We start from the raw sequence: 22,964 nt of genomic DNA, 5'->3' as shown, positions 1-22,964 counted from the left end.
CCTCTTCTGTCATTCTCCAGACATTCCACCTCTTCTTTCAACTCATCTATCTCTCTTTGCATGTTAGTCACTCTTACTCTCCATTCATCCTCCCAGTCAAGACCATCTCTGAAAACTTCACAATCATTCAAATCTTCCACACTCCCCACTCTTATTTTTTCATTCATATTTCTTCCCTCGTTATTCTCACCTATCACACTACTTGTCTCTCGAGATTCTCCCACTCCTGACGCAATGAGGTCGGATATCATAACATCTAACTTACTGAATTCCTACCATTGCCTACATGTTATGCATATATGCACTCCCTCTTCTCTCACCTGCTACATATCCATCTGCTGGGACACATACATGGCACAAGTCCTGCATGCCACACAAAATCCTTTATTATGTTACACAAAATAGTGTCCTTGAATGGGGGAGGACTTGGTAACATGCCATTTGTAACTGGAGCTGTGGCTGTCGCCATCATTAACTTAGTGCCAAGGAACTACTGAAACTAAAGGCTAAATACTACTATAGCTAAATGCTATGTTATATGCTCTACTGTAAGCTAATTTACTTGTGCTATATTACTACAAGTGTAAACTATATTTGCTGTATGTAATGAACAGTTCCTACATATTCAGTTTTTAGTTATGAAATGTGTGGTGAAACTAGTAGGTTTAATTAAATATATTACAACTTATTAAACCCAGTGTTAGTTATCAATTTATCACATTCATTTTTTTTGGTTGAAAAAAATCTACATACCATTAGCAATACTGTTTCACTGTTTCTATCCTGCCTGTACACTCACATTATTTTCTGTATTCAAACATTCCACTCTAGCTTTGTGCTTGTCTTTATCTTTCATTTTATTTATCCTCACTATACAAAGTTCTGTTGCATTTTTTTAATGTGTACATAAATTTTGCAGCCTTCCCATTGAGCCAAAATTTTCCATGCTTACTGTCTTACAGATGAAAAATTCTTACTGATAATTGCAAATAGTACAATCAAACAGCATAAGATGTATCTTTGTACACATACCAGATACTAAATTAGAAACCTTTATGCAGGTGTACATAAATGTCACTTACACTGTATATGCAGAATACTTGGTCATATGCATCACTGTGTGTTCTAGGCAACTACTGAGAGTGTGGTGTCTGCAAGGAGTTTGAGTGTGTTTAAGACACGGTATGATGAGATGTGTGTGTGTGATAAAAGGCCCTCCCAGATGAGTCTTTGAGTCCATGAGGTCTTGGGAAATAATAATAATAATAATAATGCTGGTCAGTAATCATTAGTAGTATTGATTACAATGGAAATAACAAATGATCTTTCAGAGTTCGATAAACAGCTTATTATGGGTGCCTGTCTAGCTGAAGCCATGATTTTGAAAACTTTAGAGCTGACTGGTTTCTCAAAAGGTGAGATATCCAGGATGTTGAATCAGTTGAAAATAATCCACATTGCTTGTCTAAGAGGTGTAACTGTGGTCCTAAGACAGTCTGTCAGGAACAAGAACACCATTATCTGAGGACATACAGAACTTTCTGTGTGCAGCAATTAACTGAAGCATTTAATGAAGGCTGTTCCTGATCCATATCTCACTAAACTATGCACAGAGAATTGAAGAGGATCAGTATTGGGAGTCGCATGCCTATACGTCAAAATAAGTTTCTAATTCAGTGACTGTTATGTACAAAGCCCTTCACATTTCAATTAATTTAATTAGTAATTTCTATCTGGTATTCAAACAGCTTTGTAATCTGAAATTCAAGTGGACTTTGTATTGAATTTTTAAATTTTGATAAATATCATTGTGCTAAGATATCACTGTTACCATCTTAATGTGAAAGATATTTTTTCATAGGAGGGTCATTTCAAAAGAGTTCAACATCTTGCATGCCTGGCTAATGGCAGGATCATGGGCCCCCACAAGGGTAGGGCTGACAGGGCTCTAGTCTGGGGGGCCTGGAATTAGGGGGGGCATCTTGTTGGGTCAGCCAGTTAAGTGAGACTAACAAAGGACAAAAAGAAACTTTATAAAATAAGAATGAATATGTGCTGAGAGGGACTACTAGATTTTGCAATCATTTCCAACTCATTATCCATCTTTTCAGATTTATGGTTATGCTTCTAAACTTTCCATTTGAAAGGATTTACTTTAGTTTTCGTTTTTTGTTCACCTGTCTTGCTTTCTGTGCACGGCGTCGTTGCAATGCTGGTGCTGCCCTGATGTTACCAGCACACTACCCTACCGGTGCATATGCTACAGATGCTGAGAGAATTTTATTTTATTCATAAAAGAGAAAGCTTTATTTGATAGTTTTAGTTGACTAAGTTGATCTCAAGAAACTGAAAATGTTCTACAAAATTCTTTATTTGAGAAGAATTTGTCTTATTTGAATTATAATTTTGCTAGTTAGTAAGTAAAAGAAAATATAAAGCTTTTTTAGTTATGATTTTTTTGTATGAAACAAACTTAATTTTTTTTTTCCAGATCATATAAAAAATTTGAGATATTAAAAATATTTAAATAAATTGCTCTCAAGCAAGCAAAGATGGTCTAGTTAAAATAAATAAAATCCCTATGTCTGATTCAAAGTACAAACATAAGTCTGGAGCTCAGAAGAGGAAACTTAAATCCAAGAGAGAGAGAGAGAGAGAGAATCGAAAGCATCACAAGGTTGTCAATTTATAACCAAATTTTTAAAATCTGAAAATGAAAAGGATATAGTTCCAAGTACTGATCATAGTGAAGGTGGTGATAATGTTTGTGACATTTAAATCCAAACAGAATATCAGTGTCAAATCGAAACTCGTAAAGCAATCGATAGTCAAGTGGCTGTTACATGTGAACCTCTTGCAATGGAAGAAAAGGCTGCAAGTGAAAAACCTGCAGGAGGAGTGACTATGGAAGAATATGATACAGTTGGCGTTTCAGTTGCAGGCCCTGTTGAAAAATCTGATATAAAATATGATGACCCTAGTATTTGGCTTAGAGTAATCTCAAACAACATGCGGCAAGAGACAGTACAAACTATCAGCTTTCAAGAATTCCAAAAGATTTATAAGGAATTGCCAAGAGATCTTAATGGTATGAAATTTCAAGATTTTTTGCTCTATACAAAAACGAAAGATGAAAGAACAATTTTCATCTTTCGTTACTCAAGAAACATTTTCCAAGAGAATGGTTAACATTGTGTGTATCGAAAGAAAATCTTTATTGTCTACCATGTCGTATTTTTTGCAACTCTAATAACAAAAACTTAAGCACTTTAGCCCAAGAAGGATTTTCGCCTAGAAATAAGCATTGGAAAAAGTTGTATGGTATGTTGCCTCTTCACGAAAATAGTGCCAAACACAGAAAACAATATCTGGCTTGGAAATCCCTTTTGCAATCATTGAAAGGACATGGAATTGATAAAGACTTGCAATTACAAATGCAATATTCAGAGAGCACTTCTGCAATGGATTGTAGATGTAACGTTATTTTTATCATCCAGAGGTTTAGCATTTCAAGGAGAGAACACCAAGATTGGAGATGTTCATAATGGGAATTTCTTAGGTATATTAGATATAGCCAAGAATGACTTAATCCCCTAGCAATTTTGTGCATCGAAAATGATTTGGCTAAGCTTTTATGTTATCATTTAAACTAATTGATCCTAAACCCTGTAGAGCAATGTGTTGTCCTTAACCTGAGCGACAGGTAGGTGGCCTGCCAAAAATCCTGGCCTGGGGGTCTGCTTCAGGATGTGGGAGTGCTGGGCAGGATATAGCTGTTTCTGCCTGCATGTCATTTGTAAATCATACTCTGAGTAAAAGCATTGTTCTTGTCATGCAGTGGTCATCCTCATGTTTCACATGAGATATTTGATCTTATAGAAGAGCATGGATAATATGTTCCCTTACAGTGTCCTTACATGAAAGTTTGTTTCTTACAGAGTGGGAAACACTTCCCTACCTAATAAGGTTTCTGGCGAAATGTACCAGCTTATCGATCATATAACCATAGAAGTATTTGATGACAGAAATATAAGACTTATCTAAACATCGAACAGCAGTGATAAGCTAGAATGGAGATTATATTATATGTTAACCACTCTCCAGCCAAAAGGCTGCGGGTTCGAATCCTGCCGTGAGCATGGATGTTTGTGATTGTCTTTGGAAATACTAGTGGTGATGTTGGTCATCGGTGGTAGATGCCATTGGTGTAGTTGTAGTCAGTGGTGGAGACAGAGTTGTAGAGCAGGTGTCTCCCTCGATGAGTCTTTGGACTCCCTGGAGGTGTCTAATAATAATAATATTGAAGGCCTGTAAATGTATTTTTCTGTAAATGATTTAATTAGCAGTTTGAGTTTTATTTTTGACAGTTAGGATTTCTCATGATGAATATTTGACTCCACGGACACTTAATGGATCCTAATAATATAGCATTAACTTCAAAACAACTTATGATTTAATCCTTTACGTTGGTTTTTTTTTTTATGCCTTCATATAAAAATGAACTCAACTGAAATATTACTTACTTGTTGTTCTGGTTGCTTAAAATAGTTGCTCAAAATCATGATTTTTTTTTACTCAGGCCCTCCAAGAATTAAAGTGTATGGATTACGAATGGTATTTCCAGCAGTTGTCGGTGGCAATGTTACTCTTCCGTGTCCTGTCGAATCTGAAGGATCAACTTTTACAGCATGGTTACACAATAGTCAGGCAGTGAGCACATTGTGGGAATCACGATTTCGAATCTCAAGAAAAGGTGAACTGAAAATTAAGCAAGTCCATATAGAAGACACTGGCACTTATACTTGCCAAGTTGTCAATGGTTTTGGAAGTGCTGATGTAAATGTTACACTTATTGTAGGAGGTAATTTTTATGCTTAACATAATTTCTTAAAGTCAGCAATTGTTATAACACTTGTTTTAATAACCATCCTGATATTTATTTTGTGTGATGCCATATATTTGATATTTCCGTATCCTAAGCAACAGTAAGTGGCTCTTATGCATAAAATATTGCAATTTCTAACTGTTTTGTATTTGTTTCTTGTCTTTTTTTATTTTGTCTCAACATAATTATCAGTTTCTTTATTGATATTAACACATCTCAGAGACAAACTTATTAATAATAATAATTAAAATTAAAGTGCAGTGTGATACATAAATCATCACAAGAAGTCCATCCTACTCCATATGATTTAAGTATTATGCTTCATTTTATTTTTTAAATTATTATTAATAACAAACTTCCATGGAGTTTTATTAATAATTATGGAGGTCTTGCTGAATTAGTAAAACAGTTATAGTATTTAGCATTTACAACATATTCCAGCAATGCATCGCACCTATTCATCTCTCTCTCTCTCTCCATGTAAAATTTTAAAAAAAAAATCTATGCTTTGCTCCCTTTTTCATTACACTTTTACACAGCTTTCAGGTATGGTCTTGTATTTTTGTTTTCCACTTTTTAGTTTAACCTTATTCATCATCATTAATTTCCAAAATTTAGGAATATTATGGCCTGATCACTCAGTCTGTTTAATGGATATCTCCTTCCTTTGTGCAACTAGCTTATATTGAAGTACTTGTTTGAGAAATCTTTTTATTTGCATTATTTTTGAAAACTAGAGACCTTGGAGGCCTTTAAACCGTTAATGAATGTGTAGAACTGGCTGGATCTTCTGACACCATGCATAATTCTCAGTTTCTCATTATGTTAATTAGGCATCTGCCTGGACATTAAACGAGTGAGGGTGAGCAGGCAGTTTGAGACTTAGATGACTAAACTGTATTTTGTATTGGCTTAACCTACACAGAAATTTATCAGATGTCACCTGGATGGCACATTGCCCATTTAACCAAGGCACTGTACAAGTTGATTTTTCTATGAAACAAGAAGGAACAATGAAAATTCAGCTACTGGGTGAAGTTGATTCAACTGGACAGCTTCATTCTCTTGCATATTCTGGAGTGTATAAAGTTCCTTGTGCCTGCAGTTTAGCCTACTTCATACAGACTTGTAGAGTAGTCAACATCTGCCTTGAACACAAAAATTACATCTGTGATCATTTGTATGTTAAGTCCGGGTTGGTAGACCATGCCCTGGATGCTCCTTCATATAGAATTAAATGGAAGAAGATATTGGTATTACATAGAAGGCATTTTAGGTGTGAGAAATTATTTTTAGAATCAGCAACAACTATGAAACACTCCCCATACTCAACAAGTATGGCTGCATTAATTTACCAAAGATCTGGGAGTCACTCATTCTGAGACCAGATAGGCTCACTTCTTCAAACTAGCTTTATGGTTATCCAGCCCACAGCAGACACTATGTTAGACATTAGGTCATTTTCCATTATAATTTGAATTGTTTCCACAATTGATAAGGTAAGAAGTGTGTTAGATAAAGGAGAATCACATACAGTGATCTTCTTGGACTTTGCAAAAGCTTTTGGTAGATTACCACATGATAAGTTGGTGTACAAGCTGCAGAGGATTGGAATATATAGTATATTGGTTAGATGGATCAGAGATTGGCTCTCTGAATGATACCAGCAGGTTTTGTATGATAGAGAAGTGTCTCAAAAAAAGGAGAGTAACCAGTGGTGTGCCCCAGAGTTCTGTTCTTTGACCCCTGCTGTTTCTTGTTTGTAAACGATATATCATGTGGATTGACTGGGGATCTTCAGTTGTTTGCTGATGATGCAAAGTTGGGAAGAATTATAAGTAGCATTGCTGATGTTAATTCTCTTCAGGAAGATTTGAATATACTTTTTACTTGCACACAGGAGTGGGATTGTGGTTTTAACATCAATAAGTGCAAGGTGTTGCATTTTGGAGTGCAGAAATATAAGACTGTCACTGTGTACTATATTTCCAAGGAAATATAGTACACAGTGATTGTCCTTGGAAATACTAGTGGTGGTGGGTGGCGGTAGATGGCGTTGGTGTAGTTGAGGTCAAGTTGGTGGCGGAGACAGAGTTGTAGAGTGGGTGCCCTCCCTCCCTGGAGGTGAATAATAATAATAATATTGATGGTGCCTGCAGGAAGTGGATGAGATTAGAGATTTTGGAGTGATGGTTGCAAGTGTTGCAAAGGCTGCAAAATGTAGTGCTGCTATAAGAAGTGCTCTAACATGTAGCGATAAGGAAGTGGTTGTGCCACTGTATAAAGCACTGGTCAGCCAAAATTGGACTATTGTGCTCAGATCTGGTCACCTGGTTTTCAGTGTGATGTGGAAACATTGGAGAGAGTCCAGAGGCAAGTGACTAAGACAATGTCGGGACTTTCGAATGCTGGCTGTCGAGAGAGAGAGGTTGAAAGCTGGCTATGGAGAGAGGTGGATCAATGTTGGAGAGGTTCTACAGAAAGCAGTGTGAGATCAGGAGAGAACCAGGAGTCATCCCTGGAAGCTGTATAAGGAGAGTGTGAGCAGGGGAGTGAAGAAGGTTTTTTTTGCATGCAGAGTTGTGAATGATTGGAATGCCTTGACTGAGAGTGTGGTGTCTGCAGAGAATTTGAATGTGTTTAAGGTGGTATGATGAGCTATGTATGATAAAAGGACCTCCTAGATAAGTCTTCGACTCCATGGGGTCTTGGGGTAATAATTAATGTGGATTGCAGAGTTTGATGGATAGGAGGAAAAGAGGTGATATGATAGAGACATTAAAGTTAGTGAGAGGATTTTATCAGATTAATCCAGAGGGAATTATAAAAAGAGTAGGTGAAAGGGGAAGAACCAGAGGTCATCCCTAGAAGTTATGTAAAAGTGTGGTGAAGAGTAGATTTTTTACATGGAGAATTGTCAGTGAATGGAATGCATTATCAGAATGTGTTGTTAATGCAAGGAGTGTTAAGGATTTTATGATTATATATGATAAATATGTTGTCAGTTGAATGAACCTCCCACAATGAGTCTGCTGACCCCATGGAGGATGTAATAATTTAGTCGAGTGCTGTATATGTTTGTCACAGTTGTTATTTGTGTTTTGATGATCATGGTTAGAAAACCAGCAAAATATTAGTAAGTTCAATGAATTAATTATATTTTTTATACTCTGAAGGACTGTTATGACTAACCAACACCTAAGCCTTTTTTTTTTTTTTTTTTTAATATATATGTATACAGTTACTGTATACATATGCAAGAACCTCAGCAGAGTTGAAGATGGACATCACTGTCAGCTTAATAAGTATTATTGAAAAAGAATTAGCATCAGTAGATGAATAACGGAAGTATTGTATTAACATAACTGGTGTTAGTGAGATGAAGATAAAAACTGGTGAGCTATTTCTAAGTAATAAATATAAAATTCCATATATTCAGGCAATAGTTGTCATCATAAGACATGAATAATTATAGTATTCCACATGAACATGCTAATAAACTTTTTGAATGTGGCAGGAAATTTCAATTGTGTGAGCCCAATTGTGTGAACAGTACTTAATGGATTGGTTGATTTGTAAGTTGAGCAGGATTAATAGATGTTCTGAGGTAAAGTAGTACTTTGAGTTGAAAGAGGAATTCTAATTTTTTTTTATGCTGAAGAGGCAATGATTATGACATGTTTATGCCAAGTGAGGCTTGAAGTCAGAGTGATTAATCTGAGGACAGATATATTATAATTATTATTTAACACCTCCAGGCAGTCCAAAGACTCATCAAGGGAGGGCACCTGCTCTACAACTCTGTCTCCACCATTCCACCAACTGACCACGACTACACCATTGCCATCTACCGCCGACGACCACCACTAGTATTTCCACAGACAATCACAAACACCCATGCTCACACTTGGATTCGAACATGCAGCCTTTTGGCTGGAGAGCGGATACTGTAACCACTCAGCCAGCCAGGCTGGCATATCTTATCTTGCCTAGAGATTTTTGGTGTTGTCAAAAAAAAACCCAGCAAGTGGTTGTTGCAGAATGATTCAACCACTCTTTGAATCATTCTGTGGTCACTTGCATGAGACCACTACTCTGCTTATAGGAGGCCTGAAGTGGCTTAGAAAAGTTCCATGTTTAGTCTATAAAGCAGGTTTTACAGTTTATTTAACTTTTAGCACAGTACATTGGCATCAGTATTGTTCACTGCAATTTTGTGGGTGAGTTCACTTAAAAAAAAATTCCAATTTTGGAGCCAGTTACTACCTGCAGAGTGAAGAGCATGGTAAAGCTGATCTGTGTATGTATGGTTACATGAAATGAGTGCTATTAATTTGGTATGGGTAAGCCAGTAGTTGAAAGTTTTTCCACTTGGTTATACTACAAATTAAAGATACCAAGAAATTATATACTTGGTTTAATCCTTTATAAAAGTGTAAGCAACTCATGATAAAGGTGGTATGACTATACATCACTTGCCTTAGTATCCCATAATGCAAAGCACATCTCCTTGTGGACATGTATAATGCTATGGATTATGGGAAGTGGGAGCCAGACCTAGAGGTATCACTTCTGGGTGTGGCTCCCACTGATGAGACCTCAATAAAGGTCGAAACCAGTTTGGGTAGTGACCCTTCCCATAATGCATAGCATTATACATACCTGTAAAGGATATGTGTTTTGCATTATGGGATACTAAGGCAAGTGGTGTGAAGTCATTAGCTTCTTTATACGAGTTTCCCCAGTCCTGAAAATACTTCAGGTGCAAATTTTGTTTCCTTATACTTAGATAAAGGATTGAACCAAGTATATAATTTCTTGTTACCTTTAATTTATATCCTTATGAAATTTGTAACGTTTGTCAAAATGTATTGCAATATTGACCTGGCTTTTCAATGAAAGTCTGGCTGCAGGAAAGGTGCTCGTGGAATGTAAGGATGGTAAGATAGTGCCATTGCATAAGAGTGGTAGCAGACTGGAAGTGTCTAATTATAGGCCAGTTTGTGTGTCATCAGTAGTTAAGATCTTGTAGAAAGTAGTGAAGGACCGTATACAGCACTGGGCAGATGAGGGTGGTGTTATCCGTGAGAGTCACATGGATTTGTGAAGGGGGCGCTCTTGTTTTAGCAATATGCTAGCCTTTGATAATAAAGTTACAAGAGCATTAGATGAGGGGAAAGGCATATACTGCCATTTTCTTACACTTAGCAAAAGCATTTGGCAGGGTGCGACATGATAAGCTGATATTTAAGTTGCAACACATAGGTCTGGATGTCAGATTGGTCAACTGGATTCAGGATTGGCTGTCCGATAGGTATCAGAGAGTTGTGTATGGTGGGACAGTTTCAAGGAGGCAGAGGGTTACAAGTGGGGTCCCACAGGGCTCAGTACTGAGACCTATATTGTTTAACCTTTATATCAATGACATTGTCAGTGGATTGCAAGGGGATATTCAGTTGTTTGCGAATGATACGAAGCTGGGAAGGATTATTAGTAATAGTGCAGATGTGGTAGCCCTGCAAGATGATTTGAATAAGCTAGATAGATGGGCAAATGAATGGGAGTGTTGGTTTAATGCAGCAAAATGTAAGGTCTCGAGGTTTGGGAAACATCGATGGGACACTGCATACTCTATGGGAGGAGTTATACTGGAGGAAGTAGGAGAGATGAGATCTGGGGTTGATGATTGATAGAAACCAGAAATTTAGGGGACATATTGCAAAGTTTGTGAAGGTAACACAGAGGATTCCTGCAATAATGAGAAGGACACTGACCTGCAGAGATAAAAGGGTTATCATTCCGTTGTATAAGAGTCTGATCAGACCACACTTAGACTATTGTTCTCAGATTTTGTCCCCAGGATTTGAAGGGAATAAATTAACTGTGGAAAGGGTATACAGAGGCGGATAACAAAGATGGTTTCAAGACTGTATAATGATAGTTATGAGGATCAGCTGAGGAAGTGTGGACTGCAGAGTTTGGTGGAGAGAAGAAGGAGAGGTGATATGATTGAGACTTTTAAACTGATGAGAGGTGGTTACAGGGTTGACACTGGGGAGTTCTTTTGCTTGGTTGAACAGCAGGAAGAAGTGATCACAAGAGGACATCCCTGGAAGTTACGAAAGGAAACTGTTTGCAAGGGGGTGAGGAGTGGTTTCTTTGCATGGAGGGTGGTTGATCCATGGAATGCATTATTGCCTGATGGAGTGGTGAGAGCGAGAATGGTCAATGAGTTTAAGGAGTAGTATGATAGACTTTGTGTTTCTCGCGGGGGGGGGACCTCCCCTCGACGAGTCTCGATAAACTTTGTGTTTCTTAGGAAGGACCTCCCACGATGAGTCTTTTGACTCCATGGAGGCCTGAATAATAATAATAATATAATTTGCACAAAATTTATAACACATTTTTTGTGTAATGTAACTTATTAGTATGCTGGCAATAAATTTATGTTCACATTTGGCTGTAGTCATGAAAAGTTTTCATATACAGGTAAAAATTCATCCTTAGCTCTTGGACACCAGTTTATAAACCTACAGTTTATTTGTATTACAAGGGCTAAGAATTTTTTTTCAGTTTTTAAGACTAATTTTTTAAATATATTTTTGTATTTTTTTCTTTTTTTTTCTATTATTCAGAAACTCTGCCATAGGGACCAAGCATGGAATTTTTTCAAGCCACTTCATGCTCCCTCTACACACTGGACAGTGAAATTCATCTTCACGTAAAGACAATCACAAGCATCCGTGCCCATAGCAGGATTCGAGTGGATTCCATTGGAGAGTGGATATACTAACCACTTAGCCAACCAGACTGTGGCATATATATAGATGTACTATCATAATACTTTTTCAAATTGATTATTTCTGCTTATTTTTACCATCTGGGCAAATTCCATTACATCCTAAAATTCATCATGGATTCCATGCTAATTGTTATTAGCACATTGTATTCTCTTTTTAAATTCATTCAGTGAGACTCGCTGTGTGATAGTAATATACCAAACTAGATTGAATCTTGAGCACTATCATTAGATTTTAAAAATTATATATAATAATATTCTGCTATCCGAGTTTGTATTTAGCTTAGATATATTTTATATACATGATTACAGGCTGAAAATGTGATGAGCACTAATTCCCATGACAAAATAATTACAATTATGGCATATTACTAAGGATATTATATCATTAGTAATATACTTAGGATATTATTATTATTATTATATCATTAGTAATATACATTAATTCATGCTGCCTTATTTTTATTTCATTTGGCTGTATATTGAAAGTTTTATATAACATTACTTAATTTTTTATTTTATTTTTCAGATACAGATAGCCATTTTATATCCCAGAGTGATAATCTTTATCCAGAAAATGATATTTTTCATTTTGCCAAAGAGAAAAGTAAGTTATATGTTGAAATTTTATTTTTCATATTCATGAATACAATTAACCTTTGCTATGCAAGCCCATGAGCATCAAACGCGCGTGTGTGTGTGGGGGGTCTATTTTTTATGCTCAAAGAGCATAAAAAACAGCAAACACATATTGGACGCCAATTCAACAGTATTAAATAGAAGAAAACTGTGGTTCTGCATACAAGTCTCAAAGACCTTTTTCTAGAGTCAGTATCAGCAATGAAGCACTTCTGAACCTCAACAAGTATGGCTGCATTAATTTATCAAACTTTATTTTATTATTATTATTATTATTATTATTATTATTATTATTATTCAGGCCTCCATGGAGTCAAAAGATTCATCACGGGAGGGCCTTCCTAGGAAACAATCTATCAAACTCATCATGGGAGGTCCCTCCTATGATTTTGTCTGTTACAGTTTTGCAATGCTCCTTCAGTTACCTGATTGATAATGTTCCATGTTTGGGACAAGGGATTTTTGTGCTTGAAGGATGTTTGAAATCCACAGAAATATCAATAGCATAATAAATTATTATTAGCATGAAATCTCCATGGAGTCAAAGCCTCATGATGGGAGGTCCTCATCATCAAGTACAATGATTAACAAACCATGCCTTGTTCATGTGTTCAGTTTCTGCATTTGCATGAAATATGTTTGACTCACCAATTCACTCTTTATGTAAAAAGAAAAAAAAAAATTCCTTACTGCTCTGGTCAAAAATGTTCAACAATGTGCAGATATATCTTCTTGTTTTAGCCCTATCTTTTGTTTATTCTGTTCCGTGAAAAAAAAAATTTTTTTTTTCACATTAATTTGGTAAAAACCATTCAGCACTTATGTCTGTCATATTGCTAATCCTCTACTTATTCACCAGGGGTGCAGCAAATAGCATTCCCTTAGTGCATATTCATGCTGACTACAAAGACTTGACACCACTTTAGTTACTGTTCTCTGGACACTTTCCAAAATATTCAGTGGCTCAAAAACATATGGCCAAATCTATGCTCAGTATTCCTTATGGGGCACTGTTCAAGGATCACGGTCTTGTACAACTTGAATTCTGTCATCTTTATTTGTACATCAGTGTCTTCTTCATCATTGCCATAATTTATTGCCCTCACATTTCTTGAAATGTAGCTTCTAAATTTTACATCTTTCAAGATATCTCCACTATTTGTATATACTGTATATACCTTCAATCATTGCCTTTCAAATTTTAAAACCTAACAGTTTTTAAAAAGAATATTAATAGATTCCTTCTTTCTAAACTCCTATATATGACATCAATTTGCTACATTTTTTAAACCCCCTTATGTGTGAAAGTGATTGGGGTGGGGAGACTCCTTTTGAAACATTGAATTAGCAGTCCCCACTCATGTGTCCATTCAGCTAATTTTACACACACACACACACAAACAACACACACGAGATTGTAGAATCTATAGTGCACTAGCATTATGTAGCAAGATTAAGGAAAAGGAACCTGTTGATATTTTTCTTTAAAAGCTGGAAATTGCAATTGTCTGGAATGCTTCAAGAAGAAGCTGTTCTAGAGTTTTTGTGGGTTTGCTATTGGATGCAGAATGCTACTTTAGTGGATCAGTACTCAAAGAGGCACCTGTAGAAAATAATAGTATATAGAATATGACATATGGTAAATGAGTGTTCGCATTTCCAGAGTGCAGTTGTAGTCAATCGCGTTATAATTTTTTTTTTTTACAAGAAGACTTGAATAAATTGAGTGATTGCGCATGGGAATGGGGATGTGAGTTCAATGTTGCAAAATGTAAGGTTTTAAAATTTGGAAAACAAAAATGGGATGCAGAATTTATGCTTGGTGAGGAAAGATTGTCGGAGGTGGAGGAAATAAGAGATCTGGGGGTGATAGTGGATAAGGATCTGAAATTTAGGGGACACATAGCCAAAATTGTGAAGACAACACCAAAGGCTTCTGGGAATGATGTGGAGGACACTGACTTGTAGAAGTAGGGAGATTTTTTTGTTCCATTGTATAATGCTTTGATTAGACCACACATGGATTATTGTGCCCAGATTTGGTCACCTGGTTTTCAGAAGGACGAAGAGCTGTTGGAAAGGGTCCAGAGGTGACTGATAAGGTAGTTTCTAACCTCTGGAATGACGAATATGAGGAAAGATTGAGAAGATGCAACTTGCAGAGTCTGGTAGACAGGAGGAAGAGGGGAGATACGATAGAGACCTACAAGTTAGTAAGTGGTTGTTATAGGATCAATGCTGGAGAGGTTTTACAGAAAATAGTGGGAGATCAGGGGAAAACCAGAGGTCATCCCTGGAAACTGTATAAAGAGGGTGTGAGTAGGGGAGTGAGAAGCAGGTTTTTTTTATGCAGAGTTGTAAATGATTGGAATGCCTTGCCTGAGAAGGTGTCCGTAGAGAATTTGAATGTGTTTAAAGCATGGTATGATGAGCTGTGTGTATGATAAAATGACCTCCCAGGTATGTCTTTGACTCCATGGGGTCTTGGGTGATAATAATAAGGCTGAAACAACTGTATGTGAGCAGTGTTGAAGTTAGTCGGTGAGAGAGGGATTATTAATCAGCCTTCCTCTGAGAGCATCAAGAAGTCTTTTAGCAAACTTTGGTGCATTGGTATTTTAAAGCAGGGCAAATTTGAGGTTTGTACGGAATAAATAGCTGTGTGATTGAAAGCAGCATTTTGAGAAGGAAGAAAGGAGTGGCTGAGGAAGCTATTGACTTGTTATGAGAATTTGCCAAGAAAGGATAGAGGTTAATGTTGGTCTGCAGTTTGTGTATTATCAATAGTAAAAGAAGGTGAATTATTATTTCCAGGACTCCACAGATCAGAAAACATTGCAGGAGTCTGAACACTCGCATACCTCAATACCAGTTTTAATCTTGCTTTGAAAACACATTCATTGTTGGAGCATTCCTCACCTTTCTGCAATGCATTCTATTTATTCACCATTTGCCATGCAAAAAAAATCTACTTTTCACTTCTTTACTCAATGACTTTGTACAGTTTCATGGATGACCTCTTATTCTTCCATCACCTATTACCCTATGCAGTAATTCCCCTGTATCTGTCTTCTAATATGATCTTCTAACATGTGTCCGTCATATTGCTTTTTATATCTGCAAAGCTCTGCAAACCACATTCCTTAATCTGTTCACATACTCAACATTCCAGAGTCCTGAGACAGTCACACTTTCTCTCAAATTTCTTTATTGTTTGTATACTGACAGACAATAAAGACAATTACCTGACTACCTCTGTGCACAGAAATTCAAATGTGGCCTGATCAGTGCCTTATACCATAGAACTATCATCTCTTAATCACTACTTGTCAGAGTTCTCTCTCTCTCTCTCTCTTTGTGAGACAAAAGCAGGACTGTGTTTTAGGTAGTACTGAAGGTGATTAGCTTATCTTCACTTCATCTAAGAATGGCATAAAGGTTTGTGTTTTAGTATGCAAACATTTTAGGGTTATTGCATTGCAATAATCCTTCTCCAGCTCTTTCCATGGCATTTTTCTAGAGATAAGCATTCCTTATCTCTAGAAAAATGAAGATCATTGATAGTCAACTTCTGAACTATCTGGAGTTGCATCAGAAATAGATTCTGCCGTTTTAGATCCATGGTAGATTTTTCAGACTCCAATGGCAGAATCTATGACTGATGCAGCTCCAGGTAGGTAAAATGTTTATTGTTAATGACTTTCATTATTTCACAGCTTCAACAATCTGTTTTAAAATATTTAAAAAAAAAAGAAGTGTAACATGTTGAACTGATCCTTATGCAATCCAGATGATCCTTCCCTCCACCTTTTGGGGAAATTCTCTTTGAAAATGGGTGATTCATGAATTTCCCATTTTGCTGTCCATTGTGCATACCCATTCTCTTACACCTCTTGCTAATTCCATACTGCTATTCTCCCATCTACTCAAAACAACTCTGTCGCTCCTGCCTACTTTTCTGCTCTTTAACATCTCTTACTTCCTCTGCTTTCTCCATCACTTCTTGCTCAGAAAAAATCTCTCCAAATAACCTCACAAAATCTATCAATTCATTGTTTGCCATCATATCACATATTCACAAACTGCAATCTCTTTTCCTCACACTGCTTTGGCAACATGCTACTGATCTGGTATGGATGCTTACACATATTGCTCGTGTTGATGTTTAGTGGAATAAATACACATCTGTAGACAATAAATATTTATTGTATTTAAAGACTGTTTAACTAAATTTCTTTAGTTACGCAGTCTGCTACTCCATTCTGGAGTAGCAGTCCATTCCATGGATACAGATAACCAAATTCAGTGGGAGGGGGTAAAACCCATTATACAGGAATAGATATAAACCCAGAAGACTATTCCTGGAATCTGCCTCAGCCTTATGATAAATCTTAACAAATTTGGCTGCCTCACTCCAATGATCTGGGAGACCTCATCATTAAACCTTCAGCAAGATTCCCTCATCACGCCCATAGAGAGTACCAATTAGGACTGTAGGAGCCTGCCATTAACATTCAGTCTTTGTTTGCTTTCTTGCCTGTGGGCCTGCATGCATGTGTTCAGCAATTTGTTTTTGTGACCATGAAGATGCCTTGGTGACAAAGTGAAATATTGAATTATTAGTGAATTATTAGTAAATAATAATTTACTAACTAAAGAAATTTAGTTAGGATTTATCATCAATAGGTGTGTGTGTTTATTCTACTAATTCTTTACTCACCATCTCAACTCAAGAGTGTAATACCTGGATTATACACTAGCTACCTTTCCTACCAAATACTTACTTTTGCACTTGCTGTATTTCAAAGTATAATCCCAGTTTATTTTCACACTGTTATCTCTTGATTTTACTGTACTTCTGGTTAGAAAATTTACAGATTGGTTCTAAATAAAGAATTAAATGAATAAAATCTAAATAAGTAACCAATGTGAGAATAGACACAAATGAATCATAAGTGCTTAGAATATTATAAAATCTCAATGTTAATAGATCCATAGATTGGATAGGATATTGGTCTGTGTGTCAGAATGTGAGATAAAATGATCAAAATAATTCTGCTGCATTAAAGGAAGCCCTAAGATAGAGGCAGAAAATTATTATTAACATCGGACCTCTATGCAGTCAGAGACTCATCATCATGGAAGGTACACCCAGTGCTCATCCAACTGTGCCTTAAAATTATTATTATTATTATTCAGGCCTCTATGGAGTCAAAAGACTCATCGTGGGAGGTCCTTCCTAATAAACACAAAGTCTATCAAGACTCATCGAGGGGAGCCCCCCCGCGCTAAGAAACACAAAGTCTATCATACCACTCCTTGAACTCGTTGACCGTTCTCGCTCTCACCACTCCATCAGGCAATGCATTCCATGGTTCAACCACCCTCCATGCAAAGAAACCACTCCTCATCCTCTTGCTCACAGTTTCCTTTCGTAACTTCCAGAGATGGCCTCTTGTCATCACTCCTTCCCGCTGTTCAACCAAGTGAAAGAACTCCCTGTGTCAACCCTGTAACCACCTCTCAACAGTTTAAAAGTCTCAATCATATCACCACTCCTTCTTCTGTCCACCAAACTCTGCAGTCCACATTCCCTCAGCCGATCCTCATAACTATCATTGTACAGTCCTGAAACCATCTTTGTTATCCACCTTTGTACCCTTTCCACAGTTAATTTATCCCCTTCAAATCCTGGGGACCAAATCTGAGAACAATAGTCCAAGTGTGGTCTGATCAGGGTCTTATACAATGGAATGATAACTGTTTTATCTCTGCAGGTCAGTGTCCTTCTCATTATTGCAACAATCCTCTGTGTTACCTTTGCCACCTTTGCAATGTGTCCCCTAAATTTCAGGTTTCTATCAATCATTAACCCCAGATCTCTTGTCTCCCCTACTTCCTCCAGTATAACTCCTCCCATCCAATGTGTTCACTCACCAACCACTCTCCATGCAAAGAACTTTTCCTCACCTTCTTTATACAGTTTCCAATGATGGCCTATTGTTCTATGCCTTTCTCTAATTCTATGAAGGGGGGAATACATCAGATAATGCTGAGTCCAGTAGAATCTGGACAGAAGTATCCGGAATAAAGGAGATGAATTAGTGGCGCTGACAGCATCAGCCTGTCCAAAGATTATTGGGATCTCTGAAACGTGGGTTTACAGAAGATGATATAATAACAGGAATAGAAGTAGCAGGGTACAGCATTTTTCGACAGGATAGGAAGGGAAAACGCAGTGGCAAAGTACTGCTTATGATAAGTGATGACTTCTGTCCTCTTGGAATTGAAGCTTTGGAGGGCAGTGACATTAATGGTTTCGAAAGCATATGGTGTGAGGTAGAGGTGGGAAAGACAGGATATTTAGTGGGGTGTTGCTACAAGCCAAAGAGCACAAAGGGTGAGGAGCAGGAGATGTTTAGGCAGTGAGCTTGGCAGGTGCAAGAAGAATGATTGTTATGGGAGATTTTACATACAGCAGTATAAGCTGAGAAGATGAAAATACATGTAGTAATAAGAGAATGGAATTTTGAGAATTCTTGAGGGACAAATGTTAAGGAGTACTCTTACTTTAGTAACATGATTTGTCTTTTATAATAACGTGACAAAAGCAGTTGATGAGGTTAAGCCATATTCTGCAATTTTTTTTGGATTTTGCATTTGATAGTTATGGAATTAGGAATTGTGGGGTTGAAGTTGTATATATTATTTTGTCTCTTTTATAGCAGTTGTAGTCATTAGCTAAAATATGTAGTGAAGATAGTTATGTGGCAAGAGCTGTATCATTAGAACAAATAATTCTTGCTGGAAGTTAATGTTTTAAGAATACAGGATTGTCGGATTGGATGATGGTGTGATTGCTTATATATAGGCTTACCATACGTCCCGGTTTGAAGGTATGGTCCTGGCATCCCGGCCAGTTTGTCATTTTGCCCCGGTTATTTGGTAAAAATTTAAAAGTGCAGAATATACACGCAGTACAAAAAGTGCAGCCTCGGAAAATGGTGATTAGGCGACACGAATACCCCACTTTGACTCTGGCCTGTATGCTGCATCTCAAGTCATTGTTGAGCATGCGCAATCTTAGTTGAGTTTAGATTGCGAGTCGGTGTTTCTTTTCTGCATGTTGTTTGTGATTTTTTTTACTTCTTTTAAATTAATTTAACCCCAAAATGCCAAAAAGAAACTGTGTGTTTATGGATGAATTAAAAAAGGTTTATCCGTTTTTGGAAAAAAGTTTGTGGTCATATTGATAAAGTGAAATGTGAACAGCACTCTTCAGAATTTTCTGTGGCTCATGGTGGGTGTTTGGACATAAAAAAAATCACTTAACATGTGCGAAACATAAGGCTAGTCTAGCAGCGGCAAGAACTTCCTCAAAGATATTGTCATATTTTAAAGGTGCTGATCCAAGTGACAAAGAATTTTTAATAGCTGCTAAAGAAGCAACTTTTGCATTTTTGCTATTCACAATCTCAGCTTTAAGTCTGCTGATTGTTCATCTAAATTGATATCAAAGCTTTTTGAAACAAAGTTTAGACTGGATAGAACAAAATGTGAAGTTGTCATTGTTAATGTGATTGAGCCACTGTTGTTTCAGCAACTCTGTGAAGATTTAAACAAAACAAATTTTGTGACAATATGAATTGATTCTTCCAACAGGAAATAAATTAAAACTGTGCCATGTGTTGTGCAGTATTTTGCACCAGATTGTGGAGTAAAAGTTGAACTTTTAGACTTTCAATCAGTTCCCGGTGAAACTGCAGAAATACTGACAAACCATTTAATGTCAGTTATGAAAACTCATAACAAAAAAAATATTGGATTTTGTGGAGATAACTGCAATACCAATTTTGGGGGTGTAAAATGGAGAGGAGAAAACAATATTTACAGTCGATCGAAGAAGGAACTAGGAAGAAATATTGTGGGCATTGGTTGCAGTGCTCACATCGTTCACAACTGGCTTCAAACTGCAGTTGATGTTCTACCTATTGAAATAGAAGCTTTAGTAGTCAAAATTTATAAATATTTCCACATTTATACGGTTCGAGTCACTCGACTAAAAGCGTTCTGTGAATTTGTACATGTAAAGTATAAAAAGGTTCTTCAACATGGCAACACCTGTTTTCTTTTGCTACTTCCAGCTATTGACAGAATACTTGAAATCTATGAGGGATTGAAATCATATTTTATTTCACAAGAACACTGTCCGGTGATGATAAAACAGTTCTTTGATAATGATTGTGGTGAAATGTATTTGTGGTTTTTGCACGGGCAACTCAAATTGTTTAACAAATCTATCTTGATTATGGAAAGTACAAAAGCGAGTGCAACAGATATTATCATTGAACTTAGAGAAAATTAAAAACAAATCTTGAGGAAAGGCATGATAATAAATTTATACCTTAAGAAGCAAAAAAGCTTTTTAGAATACTGGAAAATAATGGAAGTATTAATATTAATACAATACTACAAGAGTTTACAAAATTTTATGACCAATGTCTTTCTTACGTTGAGCTTTGGGAAAACAGTTTTGGTGGAGCAGAATCTTTTACTTGAATAAACAACAATGAATTAAGTTGGTCGGAAATTGAAGCTTCAGGTGAAAAAATTAATGAAACTCTTGCAAATAATGCAATAAACATGGATGAACTGTTTGATGAGGTGGTGACTGCAAAAGCTTTTTGGTCGGCCAACTATGACATTTTGAAAAATACAAGTTGCGAAGAAAAATGGATACAACTATTTAGTCATTTCAAAGAAAAGAACATTTCGTTGCCCGATCTTGTCTGAATTATAGAATACATTTTCAGCCTGCCAGGCACATCTTCACTTGTTGAAAGGATATTCTCAATAGTGAATAACATATGGTCTGAAGAAAGAGATAGAATGGCTGAATCAACAGTAAAAGCTGTATTGCGCTGCAAACTTTATAGTGAACTAAATTGTAGTGAATTTTTCGACATGATTAAAAATAACAAAGAATTTTTAAAGAAAGTTCGCGCTAGTGATAAATATTAATAACTTTTTAATAATAAGTTATGTTCAGTTAAGAGTAATTAACAATTATTACCACGAAATGTTGTTTTTTGTTAACCACTCCATTATTTAGCCTTTTGAATCATAAGTACTTAGCATGGAAGGCGTTACTTTCTGTTTTGAGCAAACTCTCAAAAATGTCCCGGTTTGATTTAAAAAAAAAAAAAAAAAAAAAAAAAATTATGGTAAGTCTACTTATATACAGGGTGTTCGGGATAAATTTGACATATTTATAATTAATTATATTTTTCCGTAAGTTACATGTATTAACACACACTTCTCTTCATTTAAAAGTTTGGACCCTTCTTCATTCATATACAAGATGTCAGAAAGGATGGATAGCTGGAACCCACCTGAATCATGGAAGAGAATAACTTGTATCATGATGATTCGTGCCCGCCATCAAAATAAGGATATTACGACTGCTGCCCAATGCTCCCTGAATACAGTAAAAACAATCAGGCATGAACTAGAGACTTGCAATGGTGACTACGAGGATGTAGCAAGAAGAAAGATCCCTAGCAGACGATCTGATTGCGTTCGTACAGCAGAATTCCTCGCAAATCTGCAGGAACAGGTGTTGAAGAACCCTGGCATTGGAATTCGGGCTTTGTTCGTGGAGTTGCTAACTGTAGTCAAGCCCTGGATAACAAGGGTAGCCAATGGTAGGCAGTATGTATGGCAGCAGGATTCGGCCCCTTGCCACACCTCTGGGAAAAGTCAAAAATGGTTGTCTGAAAATTTCTACGACTTCACCAGTCCAAATGTTTGGCCTCCAAACTCCCCAGCTTAACCCCATGGATTATTTTGTATGGGGCGCAGTTGAAAAAGACACCAATCGCACTTCCAGTAATACAAAAGCCCAGTTAATGGATAAAATTAAAACAGTTTTTGCGGCCCTTCCCAGGGAGACTGTAGCATCAGCTTGTTCGAGGTTCCGAAGCAGAATTGAAGCTGTGATCGATGCTAATGGTGGTTATTTTGAGTAAATCTTGTTGATAGTATTGTAATTAACTCTGCCTGTAATGTTTTTTTGTCAATTCATTAAATTTAATAGATACAAAGAAGATTTTCTTTTTCCTTACGAAACTGTCAAATTTATCCCGAACACCCTGTATATCTTCCAATTTGTTGGTTTTCTATACGTAGAGAAAAAAAAATTAACTATTTGAAAGTTGGGCTAATGTGTCAAGAAAGAGTAGAATCTTTCTTGACACATTATTGTCATTGATTCTTTTTTTTCTTTCTAAACAGACATCCTAAAATACACTTTACAATACAAAAATGATCAAATAACTGTCTGCTCTTTCTTCACAAGTGCTTACTTACTTGCATATTGCACTTTATTGCTTTTATTGCTCTTTATACCTATGAGGTGCTATAAATTATATATTTAGTTTAATCCTTTATCCAAGTGTAAGCAAACAAAGTTTGCGCTTGAAGTATCTTCAGGACTGGACAATTTGTGGCAAAGTTGGACTGACTTCACATCATTTGCCTTAGTATCCCATAATGCAAAGCACATCTCCTTGCAGGCATGTATAATGCTATGCCTGAATGTATGTATGTATAATGCTAGTCCTGATGATATTTCAGGTGCAA

At 36.6% G+C, this 22,964-nt stretch overlaps 1 protein-coding gene across 1 annotated transcript in view; it reads left to right on the top strand.

Annotated features, from left to right (window-relative positions):
* Nucleotides 1-2,859: 2,859 nt before the first annotated feature.
* LOC150106425 (fibroblast growth factor receptor-like 1) overlaps nucleotides 2,860-22,964 on the top strand; it is a 59,353-nt gene continuing 39,248 nt past the window's right edge. Inside the window, exons 1-3 of the mRNA XM_090392994.1 lie at nucleotides 2,860-2,980; nucleotides 4,580-4,861; nucleotides 12,214-12,291. Of these exons, the coding sequence (XP_090249120.1) occupies nucleotides 2,860-2,980; nucleotides 4,580-4,861; nucleotides 12,214-12,291 (481 nt within the window). The remainder of the gene's footprint in view (nucleotides 2,981-4,579; nucleotides 4,862-12,213; nucleotides 12,292-22,964) is intronic.

Source organism: Typopeltis vanoorti, chromosome 5, assembly GCF_054136105.1.
Source record: "Typopeltis vanoorti isolate ZY-2024b chromosome 5, IOZ_Tvanoo_1.0, whole genome shotgun sequence".
NCBI lineage: Eukaryota > Metazoa > Arthropoda > Arachnida > Uropygi > Thelyphonidae > Typopeltis > Typopeltis vanoorti.
The sequence above is the reverse complement of the archived record's forward strand: the minus strand, read 5'-3'. Positions and strand labels throughout refer to the sequence as shown.